Source organism: Argopecten irradians, chromosome 1, assembly GCF_041381155.1.
Source record: "Argopecten irradians isolate NY chromosome 1, Ai_NY, whole genome shotgun sequence".
NCBI lineage: Eukaryota > Metazoa > Mollusca > Bivalvia > Pectinida > Pectinidae > Argopecten > Argopecten irradians.
This window is the reverse complement of record NC_091134.1, coordinates 51,978,902-51,991,846: the sequence shown is the minus strand read 5'-3', so window position 1 is coordinate 51,991,846 and position 12,945 is coordinate 51,978,902. Positions and strand designations below refer to the sequence as shown.

The window sequence follows — 12,945 nt, the reverse complement described above, 5'->3', positions numbered from 1 at the left end:
CATTCCCAGAACATGGAGGTAAGTTTCAGTCGGCACAGAATGCCATAAAGAGTACTCATCATTCCCAGACCATGGAGGTAAGTTTCAGTCGGCACAGAATGCCATAAAGAGTACTCATCATTCCCAGACCATGGAGGTAAGTTTCAGTCGGCACAGAATGCCATAAAGAGTACTCATCATTCCCAGACCATGGAGGTAAGTTTCAGTCGGCACAGAATGCCATAAAGAGTACTCATCATTCCCAGACCATGGAGGTAAGTTTCAGTCGGCACAAAATGCCATAAAGAGTACTCATCATTCCCTGACCATGGAGGTAAGTTTCAGTCGGCACAGAATGCCATAAATAGTACTCATCATTCCCAGACCATGGAGGTAAGTTTCAGATACGCTTAGCTGTAAAATCGCCTTAAAATTGAATTGTGTGTATCAGTGTTATTTTTATATTACTTTCAAGTGCTTAATTTTGATTGTTAAATACCAGCTCTCTGATATTAACAAATGTGGAAAGTGATCTAAGCATGTAACCTGATAGGAATATATATAATTAGATGAAGGATTTCAGATAAAGATCAACTGATAATGGTAAAGGTCTTTGAAGTTACTAGGATTTAGAGCTAGGGCATGCAAATTATCACCTTTTCAAGGGATTTGCCCTTTAAGGTTTCAAGTTTATTTTATGCAAGCTTAGAAAAAGGAGAAATGTCATAAAAAAGGCAGATCAATGGTTAATATGTTAAAGGTTTTGTGGTTACTAGGTTAGGGCAGTATTAATGACCTCATAGTTTTAAATAAAACTAAGTAAACACCAGATGTCAATTGAATTAAACCATTTGGAAAATGAATCAATAGCTCATATTGACACAGTGTAAGGTATATATATGTAGGAGTGAGCTAGAGGTCACATTGGCTGTCTATAAGGTCAACATGTGTTGATCAGAGCATCTTTTGAAATATTTGTTGGCTCAGAGACAGCAGGTCGGGTTTAGGAAACATCTGTTACCATCAAACTCCTGTCAATATTTGTATGTTTGAACATTAAGACAAGACAGTAATTTGTCAGTTGTGTCATAAAATTTGGATTGGTATTGTAACTGTCTACTGAGCAGAACTCTGTTAGGCAGATCTTGTTATAAGTGAAGATCACATCCAAAGTTATACACTATTAAGGTCAAAAACATATGGTCTGATATTGACGTAAATGATCTAATAATCAGTATGATCTTTTGTCTGCCGTCTAACGATCTTCAAAATTCAAAAGAAAGAGAGAAAAGCTTTTTTATATGAGAGTAGGAGGATGTTGAAAGTTCTTGAATCTGATCGATGTAACATTTGTTTTATTGGTACACACATATATATGTGGATGGATCAATGGTGAGTTAGGTTGGTGCATCAGGCCTTTCTCTGGGGAGAAGCTAGAGCTACTACTGTCTCTGTACACTAAATATACCCTGTATCTGTATTATGATATACTGCTTTGATGTACAACATCTACTGGTTGGGTAGCTATTTCAATATTAATGAGGTGGAAGTTAGTTGGATATTACTATAGATACAGACAACTAGCACTAAATGTAGTATAATTTGTGTGTGGAGATAGTCACGCCAAATAAAACTTTGTTGGTGCTGCTTCATAAACCTGAACAGAAGTGTTGTAAATGTACCATTCTCTGTGACTCCATCGACAGGGAGTGTGTAAATATTACCTTTGTGGCAAATGTTTGGCTGATTTCTTTTTGCTCTTTTAAATTTGACATCAGTAAAATTTTATTTTGCAATATCTTACTCACTACCTATTTGTGGTTGTATTCCTTAATAACTGTTTATCAATTGATATGTACCCTAGATAGAGCCTGGAAAACGTTAACTATTACAGTAGAACCTGCCTTAAAGACCACCTCTTTATAATGACAACATGCCTAGTACAACCACTTTGATGGGGGTCACAAAGTTTGACCTTTATGCTGATGTATAAAGACCCTTGATCCCTTAGATGGTCTATATAGCCAGGTTTTGACTGTAATTGTCTGATTATGTCTCTCATCAATTATAAAATTAATCATCTCTATAATGGTGACTAACTTAAACTTAAACATGATATTTATTTCTCTTTTCAGGGTTGTACGTCGCCTGTTGTAGTTAAATTTGCAGACACACAAAAAGAAAAAGAACAGAAAAAATTACAACAGATGAGTGCCAACCTTTGGAATATGTCTGTAGGCAACAACATGACCCCACAGTATCTATCTGTATGTATATATTGTAGGAAATATTGAATCACAGTATGTTGATCTATGTGTTTCTTACAGAAAATCATATAAAAGTTGATACCTGGCCCTGATTTCTCGAAACAAAAGTGCAGATTTAAGTCAAAACTTAAGTTTTTCTCCTTATGTAACTTATATGAAAATTTATGATTTAAGTCAGTTTTTGACTTTAGTTTGTTTCGAGAAATTAGCGCCTGATCACATAACCAGCAGCTCTAGATGGGGAAACAACTATCTTCAATGACGTCGTTTTACAAAAACTTCAGATTTTCTCTTCCACAATTTTTTTCTTATTTCATTTTGTAAGACCTAACATGAAATAGTGAATGAGATATGCTTTCGCAGCTGTCATGTTCTAAACAAAATATTCAAATTCAAGTGCAGAATTTCTTCCTATCTTGTAGGATTCAGCTATACTTTTGAGGGATTCTACTTGATAACATTTGTTTGTATAGTAGTGATTAATCATTTTGAAACATTAAGCAAAATATTTAAAAAAAAAAAAGCTAAAAAAAAAATCCCCCAAACAATCCAGACTGGCATGTAATCAGAATTTTATAGCAAATTTCATAAACAAATTTGATATCTGTATTGTTGGTGTTGTCAAAACAGCTGAATCGAGATAAGTAGTGACAAGAAATATTGATAGTTGAAAAGGGGTTTCAGACAATTTGATTCCATTTGGTTAAAAAGTGACATACATAAGTGGGTATCTGGATGTAATGCATTTTGTGTTAGTCATTGGTGATAGCAAAAATAGCGATTATCACAATAATGAGGAAAAATAATTCCTAGCATTCGTCATGCAGCATTGACACTGATTGCTTGTCTACATAAAAACAACCCATCATCAAGTAAATACAGCAATGGTGGGAAGGAAGGCAATTTTCCTCGTCAAAAGAAAGGTTTTTAATAGCTTCATCGGAATGAGGAAATATTGCTTGATAGGCAAGTGAGTGAAGTGCCGTCAATTTGTGGTTATGTCACAAGCTGGATCGGCTGGTATCTGGTCCGGGAGTTAGGTTCATTATCAGAGGGCTTGCATGGATTTAGCAGGTATTCTAATCAAATTCCTGTTGATGTGGTTGCGTCATACATTCAGCAAATTTTTACGGTTCTATCCGGGATTCAGCAGTTTGAGCAGTTGTCATATAATTACGAGGAGTAGATTACTGTTGAAGGGCCAGGTTTTTGAATCTGTCACGGCCATGTGGAAGCAATGACTGCTGTGACATGTTGCATTATCCTTCTATTGTTTGAGTGGCAGACCCTGTTTTTTTACCCCGGCTGTCTTTTGTTGTGGAGCGTTGGTGACCTGTAGGGCCAAGTAAAGGGAGTCTCTACTTGTACACAAGAAATGATCATTACTCTGACTCATTGAGGATGCCAGCTTCCTAACAAATCTGTTTTCTATCCAAGTGGCCTTTGCAGATTGTCGTAGTCATGAGAACATCTTTGGAAGGCGTAGATTGATCATTATAGGAGTGGATGTGGGCTGAACATATCACCTGAGGAATATTGTATGGCTGGCATCAGCTGTACACCGGTCTCTACGTAATACATCGACAGCATCTTCCTTGTTTAAATGTCGACAGGAATATACATATAGGATTGCTGTTTTATATGATTTACTCTGTCTAATTGACCTAGCAAGATTGGATTGCTTGATGCAACTTACCCTAGCATTGATTTTTGACTTTTCATAACTTTGAAATTATTACCGAACATTTTCTCGTACCATATTGTCAATTCAGAATCATTTATTAAATCCTTATGTCTAAAATGCAGAATGTTATACTTTTCAGAGTTAAAAAAAGAAAAAAAGAAATCTACTCAAATTTCAGCTTAAGTAAAATGAACTTGTAATGGATATTGAGATGATAAAAATGGTAGACATATTGTAATTGTTTTGGCAAGCTGAGAAAGCACCTGAGAAATGATTTGTTTGTTGTAGTGCATCTGTTTTGGCTGTAGATAATGTCATACTTCTTCACTATTACCAGATGGGGCGAGGGGTTTCGGTCATAAGGGTATCGTTTTGTATAGCCATAGTGCTGGAGGATTCCTGTCCGATTAACTGAATTAGTTTTGGAAGTTGTGAGCTGTGTATACTACACACGTTCTGGTGGTTAATAGCCGGAGAGCTGGGTCTAAAGACCATACAAACCAGCAGGAGATCTTGTCAGAACCGGGATAGAATTATGGGAAATTAACTAAAAACTCCCAAAACTATGTTCTATAATCCCTTGGTGGTATCGCACACTGTTCCTACTCTTTAGTCTGCCAGGCCAGTCTTAATTCAGGAAAGCCATTTGCCCAGCAGTATACATTCCCCTCAAAATTATATGGAAAAAATATGGCTCCAATTCAGCGGTGGAAAAAAAGAGCTATGTTGTATTTAATAAGACCCATTTAATGAACATAGAAAAAAGTCTTGGTTCAAGGGTCTCTGAATGCCAAGACCTATTTAAATGACGAAAAAAGCCCACTTGACTGAAGGGTCTGTGGATGGAGTTAGATTTCAGTTGTTCAGAGAGGCTGGTATGTTATTTCAGTCTATCAATTTGTTACCTGTTTAGTGTGTTGGATTCCATGGATACCTCAATTTGATCATCCTGTACTTTTACACTGGGCCAACTTGTATCTAGCACACTCTTCCTCTATACCTTAATCAGCATCCCCAGCGCGAAATTAAGATGAATCACTCTTTAATAGCAAACCTTTTTGAAATAGAGTATTAAATGAAAATCTCATTCATTAGAGTCTTTGATTCCTTTAGTAAGTCAGTCCAAAGAAATACGCTTTTCAAAGGAAAGCGTGCAATATACATATAATATTTCAGTTATGAAGTAATGTTTTGAACTTCTAGCTGGCGAAACACTGTCCTTAGCAACATGTGTTGCAAAGTGAAGGCAAAGAATTATCGAAAAAAATATTCTAAAAATTACCTGTTAGTTTTCTTAAAAAAAGCCAGCAGCTGTACAGATAGAATTTGTTCGGGGATTTTTTCCCTGAAAGTCGACTATAAAGATGGATGACTTTGATACCAGACACTTACATATAATCAAAACTCATCAAAATGAAATGCTAATCGCTATGTTTGGCTCTGACAAAAAGCTATTTTAAAAGAACTTTCATGCTTAATACACTAAGTATTCAAAGAAACTTTTGAATCTGTACAGGTGGTTGAAGTCTTGGAAAATATGCAGATGATAGGTGTAAATCTTCTAACAAAAGGAAAAAGATGGGAGGACAAAGTCTGTATAAAGAAAAGAAACAGTTGTTAAGGTTATGAACTCTATAAAAAAATCTTGATTAAACATAGATTTTCAAACATAATAGCTGCTATAGCCATTTCTAAATGTTCTTCTAGTGAGGAGATATGATTCCTTACAAGTCAGAAGGATATGTACCTTTGAAATATTCTGTCCCGACTATTGAAAGGTAATAGTGAAAAAGATGTACCTTTGAAATATTCTTTAGGTCTTCTCAATGTCCAGACTATTGAAAGATAATAGCGGGTTAATTACCGCAGTAACAACCATGTAAGACTATTGATGAGTCTAGAGATGAGGTTTGGGTTGAAGACCTTCTCTTTATTTAACAAGTCAGAGCAGGTGCTTGAGTTGCTTGTCTAAGGTTCCTATATTGTTTCTGTCAGAGATGAGTTATCAATTAGTGACTGGCTTCTATCTGAAGTATAGAATGTATAATGAGAAAATGGTGGGCGGAGGAAGTGCAGTTAGGTTACTGTGAGGAGAATAGCCAAACAGAAATAAACTCTAGTAATATAGATGTGTAATAATATAACAGTATCATTACACATATAATAGCTGTCAGCCAAAATAACAATTAGCACAGCATTATGTTGTTAATTAATTGTAATCTAGGTAACAAATTCAAGATTCATTGATAAAAAGAAGTGGAAAGACAAGAACTTAGTTGTTTCTATTCCTAAACATGTAAAATACAAGAACTAAGCTCTTTCTACTTGTAAACTTCTGTGTGGATTTAGTGGAAACTACGTATACACACCTGTATTATTATATTGACTCATAGCCTGCATGTGCATTTATCATTATTATGAGAAACTCTATTTCACAATTAATTACAGCAGTTGTAATGTGGAATCTTTGATGTTTTTATCCCAGTGTAACTAATTTGAAGGGTAATATGTTCTGTATGCATCTGTTCTTCCACCCCATCATTAGCATTGCATAGAGACACACACTTTGGTGGGATATTTTTTGAATTAATGGGCTGGGTAACATCACAGTCGGTGAAGATTATAGCACACCTCCCTCTAATTGTGTAGCTCAGGTGCAGACTTTTATACTGATGAATGGTAAACCTCTGTCAAGACAAGCTGCTCTAACTAGGTAACATAGTCATCAAATGGTAATTCATAGGATTGAATTTTTTTTACATGAATTACACATTTATATATGAAATACACATTCACATGAATTGCACATTGACATGACGTACCCATTCACACAAATTACTTATTTACAAGAATTTCACTTTCACACAAATCATACTTCATATGAATAACACATGTGAACATGAATGCATTACATATTCATGCAACACATTCACACTAATAAGTTAAGTTTTGTCCTTGAAATTTTTAAAACATTCCTTATTTGACAATTTTGAGCTGATAGTAAAATTCCATGATCACATTCTGGTTATAACAAGTGATCACAAGGAGCTATGAATTTCCCTTTGAACTAGAAATTAATTTCAATTTTTATGGCCTTTTCCCTGTAATTATATTCTATTGATTAATGAGCTTAATATTGACCTTGATTTTAATTTCTGTCATTTTAGCTGCTGCAACAAGCGGCCGCTGCAGGGGGAAACATGGGAATGCTGGCGAACATGAACAATATGGGTAAGTGTTAGGGATTGATGGATGTAACAATACCATCTGGCTATTCTACAGCTTGATGCATCACAGTAGAACTTTTAACATTAAGAGATGTAGTTTTTTGGTGAGAGAAAGGACATTTGAAGACACTTTTGTACTATTATTAGAGTAGCGTTCCTTGAAGATCGGTTTGGATTATGAAATATAAAATGTGGCTTTGAAAACCACATTTACATCCAAGTCATGCAAACAGTGCTTACATTTTATGTTAAAATTCTGGTGTGATTGCATCAGCATGTAGGAATAGCAAGGGATGGAAGAGTGAGTGTCTGTTTGAGTTCTTGTTGATATACTTTAATATTTTAAATCATGTTGATAATTACTTGATTCTAATCACATTTTATTGCGTTTCCAAGTACTATTTGGTGTGTAGGAAGGATGAATACTTGACAGTTTTGCGATGCAAACAAGTGCTGTCTTGTGGCGAAGTTTGGGTGGAATAGGATTCAAATTCACATATAGGCCTAGAAGATTCTAAGTTACAGTTGTTCAGGAGATACATCTGCAAAGTTGTGGGAAATATCTTTGGACAGGGTTATAAAGTAAATGTTAGCTTGTTGAATGATAAAATGAAATTGATGGGTTTGGTACCTCTCCTTACCTGCTGTAGTAAGCTGCAGAGTCGGATCAATAATGTAAAAAATATTGAAAAGAAAATAGGCAAGAAAAGCTGGAATCTTCTAGGTTTAAATAATTGTGTGACATGTTAATTGATTTCAACCATATGTGGAGAGTCCAATCCTATGATGGTGTTGGTGACACCTTTCTAGAGTTCATTCAACCTTTTTAAACTTAAGATCCACTGTCTACCACAAATTTTAGCAAAGCATGCAATGAGAATATTTTGTTCATCCTTCAGATGTATTTAGCATGGTATGAATTAAGTTTAGTGTTTCACACATGTAAATATGGGCCTGATTTGGCTGAGTAGAGGGAGGATGGGGATAGTACTCTATATACCATAACATGCCAATATGCCTTCTTTATAGCCAACCAAAAATTACACATTGGTGTAAACTCATAACTAAATAATGCTTTGATCTTGGCCTAAAGAATTTCAGTATTCATCCAAGAATCAAATTGATCATCTTATGGTGTACCAAAAGGGTGTTTTATATAAAGAAGCTATTCTTTTGAAATTTGATATGAAAATGGCTGCTGTTGTGTTGGTAATTGAATAAAAGATTGTATCCAAACTGGAATCTCCAGTCTATCTATAATTTTGGATGCATTCATAATAGATATTTTGAACAGCTGATTAACACAAGGTTTGTAAAACACATCAATCTACATATGGTAAATAAATAGGAAGTTTTGTTTACATATCAATTATTTTGATATTGGCAGTGATATGCGATATATATTCTGATTTATCATATGCACCGTTGTTTTTTACTTGCATACATGTTTAAGAAAAATTACATATCTAGATCATATTTCCATGATCAATTAAACAGGTGTCTTGTTATACCATATTGTTTTTCTCCGAAATGGTATTTCAAGTTACTTGAATAACTGCAGCTTTGATACCCGACTGAATTAATCTTTATTGTTTTTTCATCCAATCGATGAAGGATGTGTGTCAGTTAAAATGTTTTACTGGTTGTCAATTTGAGAGTTTTACTCCCTCATCTGATTGGATGAGGCGGTTTGTTTGATACAATGTTGAACCGTCACATCTGATTGGATGAGGTGGTTTGTTTGATACAATGTTGTACCGTCACATCTGATTGGATGAGGTGGTTTGTTTGATACAATGTTGTACCGTCACATCTGATTGGATGAGGTGGTTTGTTTGATACAATGTTGTACCGTCACATCTGATTGGATGAGGTGGTTTGTTTGATACAATGTTGTACCGTCACATCTGATTGGATGAGGTGGTTTGTTTGATACAATGTTGTACCGTCACATCTGATTGGATGAGGTGATTTGTTTGATACAATGTTGTACCGTCACATCTGATTGGATGAGGTGGTTTGTTTGATACATTGTTGTACCGTCACATCTGATTGGATGAGGTGGTTTGTTTGATACAATGTTGTACCGTCACATCTGATTGGATGAGGTGGTTTGTTTGATACAATGTTGTACCGTCACATCTGATTGGATGAATCTGTGTATTTGATACAATGTTGTACCGTGGTGTTGATTTGGGTGTTTTTCTTTATAGGGAGGATAAACCAAAATGATAACGGTACGGTAATTCTGTTGTAGCCACTTCATATTCTCACCAGTCAAGCATGAACAAAAAATATCTTTTAAGTTTTCTAATGCAACTTTTTTTCTGATAAATTTTCTTAACTGTCTGTTAGTTTTTTCTTTTGGCAGTTATCTTTTAGTAGTTGAAAGTTTTTAACATTGCCTTTGGAAACTGGTGTGTTAAAGAAATTGATTAGAAACTTCTTTAATTCAATAAGATATAATTGCCATTTACAGGATATTATTTACTTCCTTTCATCGCCTTCAGTTATTCAAACATCCTTTCAATATTTTACCAATTGGCTTTTTAAAACCAGCATGCCTTTAAAGATAATGTCAATCTTATAAGATTATGGGAAATGTTTTGGCAATCATACTTCATTAGCTTTTTCCAACGAGAAAATCGTCATCTGTTTTAAAGTTTAGAAACAAAGAAAACTCCATCAGAAAAAGCAGAAAACTTTTATATTAAAGCTTTTATTGAAGAGATACACACTTTGAGATGACTTAAAGTTGTTTTTGGGCTAGATTATTTATCATGCTAAAGTACACTTGAACAACTCCAGTTTCCAAAGTACAAGTAGACAGTACAGTTGTTGACTGTATGTACGTACTCGTATTATCTTTGTGTCCAAATATACATCAATATTATACTCCAGAAAATCATACCGAAACTAATATTACAATCATTTACAAAGAACAGAAATTTTTTTCTCTATTTCAATTGTTGTTTGAAATTAATCGTTCATTTGCTGTTTCATTTACCTGTTAATTTATTATAAAAGTTAATGTTTTATTTGTTGTAACACTTTCTATGTTTATCACAAGTCGATAAAAGGTAAAAATAGAATGAGTAGTGATAATTCTCTTTCTTATGAATAAAGTATATTTTAGCTGTAACTGATATTGAGTGTTTTTATACATTAAGATAAGAGAATTTATATAATTTCCCTTAAATGATATGACATAGAATTTGTTCCCGGGAACTGTCACTTACCTGTGGATGCCTTATTCTGCAGGTTCTAATTCGCTCGGCGTCCAGCAATTGCTAATCGCAGCAGCTGCGGCTGCTGCTAGCAACAATCCAGGTATCTATATATTGTACATTTGTAGTGGATCTTCTTTCGTATCTAAACAAAAGTTGTTGCTTACATATATTTATATTTCTTTATTTTTCTTTCATTTCGCATTCTGATATTTATATCCACATTAGCTACTTCCTTCTATCATAAACCTGTGTTACTCATTAGTGGGACATTGTATATATCATTTTGTAGTGAAGCATCCCTCTTTGGTTGTGTTAGTTTTAAGTTTTTATTTCTGCACACTTGATAAGAATGTATATATCATATACTACATGTTGGGTTCCTGTACAACCTCCTCAGTCTAGATTATAGACAATAGTCATAATTTTCTTGCACAGAAACTGTTCGTTGGATTTCAATTTGCTTGCATATCAATATTAAATATTCATCCAAATCCATTAAATTTCTTTTATCTTTCTTGTTTAAGGAAAATATTTTATGTTTATTTTAATTTTTCTGCCAAAAATACTAAATTGTACTACTAATTAGAATTAAATCACTGCTTATAACATGGTTGTTATTACCAGAGAACGTTTCCAAAAATCAGATATTGTAAATTTGAAAGTCATTATAAGAAGTTTTGTTGAATACTTCTTGCACTTCATGGTCACCCTTCTGTATTTTCATGCTTTACAACTTTGCTTATTTTCTATGCACAGTTCATTCCTTCACAGCTTTGTAACAGTTCATAAGAAATGTTCATTGAAGCATGCTAGTAATGTCACATCTTTGAGAACAATTTTGGGTTTCTTTATCTTGAGGTAGAGTACTCCCAAGTCTTTTTGAATTCCCTCTCCATAGACCTGACTAGTGTTTTATAGTGCAAATTTGTTTCTGATTTCTGCTTATGACTAAAATCTTTGTGCTAGTAAATATTTAACTGCCAGTTTACACTTGTCATTTGCAAAGCAGCAAATGATGGGAGACAGGATGAGAGAAAAAGAGAGAAAGAATGACGAAATGTTAGCTATGTAGGTGACAAGTGTCAGGATTTCTAATCAAATCATGCAAATTCTTTTCCATTTTTGACCAGACAGATAATTCTTACAATTCAATTAACAAGTTAAAATGATTTCTCTCAACAATTAATATGTTTATTTTGCTGCAAATGCTATTTAAACTTTCATGCATGTGTGAATTATGAATGTGATTTATTTGATTATTTTGAAATAACGGTCAAACCTCATTAACTTTTAAATCTTTGATTGAATAAGGCATTAAAATCAGCAAGTGTTGATATTCAAATTAACATATTATCAAATCCTTGTAGAAGCTTTGTTGAGAACAACTGAAAACTTCACGTTAAAGATAGTCTTACAATTTAAATTAATGAGATTTGACTAAATTGAGTTATTTTCTTTACACAAACTGTTTGGATTTTGTTGAATTGCTGGATTTTCATTGAGGATTGATTTGTCTTTTTATTTACTTTTTGTTGAATTAAATGTTTATTTGAATGGCTTGTTTATATGATAATTTCATTTATTTTCTTATAATTTTGATTTATTTTAATGATCATTTCTCTTGAGTTTATTTAATTCTAAATGTATCTATATTGATTTGTGTTTTCGTTTGAATTGAAAATGTTCCTTTTAATTTGAAATGTTTCGTGTCGTCAGTAATTAATCGTAATTGTCCTGTTCATGTTTAATTGTTGACCTTAAAATGTTACATGTTTTAAACTATCAAATTGAAATCACATAGTTTTCTGTCTGTTTTATGTAATGTAGGGTACAAAGTATTAAATACAGATTATATATTACTAATATGTTATCATGGTTTCATAGTATAAAGTTCCTCAGTCAGTTCTGCATTTAAAGCGACAATCTATACTTTTTTTCAACGCTTGGCCAAATCTTTGCTAATTTGATCACAGGTTAAGAAGTACAAATTGGTAGAAACTATTGCTAGGTGAGAAATGGTTGATAAAGATATGAAACATTCATTTGAAACCTGTAACTCGAAAGTTGTAAAACACTGGATGAGTTGGATAAAGTTTTAAAGTATTTTCTGATCAAATATATCATTAGCATAAAACAAGAGAAGACAATGTGATTTTGCCGTTTGATATGAATGTGTCGTTTATTTTGTGTCTATATCTATATGTCATGTCCCACTACAGGATTGCTAGCGGCCCTCGCGGGGCTGAGCAACAGTGCCAATAACTCCACCCCTACTTCTCCTACGAGTACTACCACGGGAGCTAACACTGCCACTCGCTCCAACTCGGGTCAAGGTACAGGCGCCATCACACTAAGTAGCACCCTGTCCTACCAGACTTCAGCTATATCAGAGCTACCTGTGTATACTACATATATACCACATACCATACAACAATTCTAAATGTTGATTTTGTTTTTACGTTTTTTCGTTTTTTCTTATTTTTATTTTTTCGTTTTGTCTGTGTATTCGTATATCAAAACAGAAGATAGTCTTGCAGTATGGCACGTTTGAAATACGA

General features: G+C 33.9%; 2 protein-coding genes across 16 annotated transcripts in view; one reads left to right on the top strand and one right to left on the bottom strand.

Moving 5' to 3' along the window:
- The window catches only part of LOC138332601 (uncharacterized), a 338,301-nt gene that overhangs the window by 216,558 nt on the left and 108,798 nt on the right, over nucleotides 1–12,945 (bottom strand). The window lies entirely within an intron of this gene.
- Nucleotides 1–12,945, top strand: part of LOC138332369 (CUGBP Elav-like family member 2) — an 82,828-nt gene that overhangs the window by 44,425 nt on the left and 25,458 nt on the right. For 8 of the 15 annotated variants that reach the window (XM_069280506.1, XM_069280507.1, XM_069280481.1 and 5 more), the window contains exons 7-11: nucleotides 2,115–2,246; nucleotides 7,098–7,161; nucleotides 9,371–9,394; nucleotides 10,419–10,487; nucleotides 12,607–12,720. In XM_069280506.1, the coding sequence (XP_069136607.1) occupies nucleotides 2,115–2,246; nucleotides 7,098–7,161; nucleotides 9,371–9,394; nucleotides 10,419–10,487; nucleotides 12,607–12,720 (403 nt within the window). The remainder of the gene's footprint in view (nucleotides 1–2,114; nucleotides 2,247–7,097; nucleotides 7,162–9,370; nucleotides 9,395–10,418; nucleotides 10,488–12,606; nucleotides 12,721–12,945) is intronic. The other 7 variants (XM_069280508.1, XM_069280459.1, XM_069280502.1 and 4 more) reach the window with 6 other exon arrangements.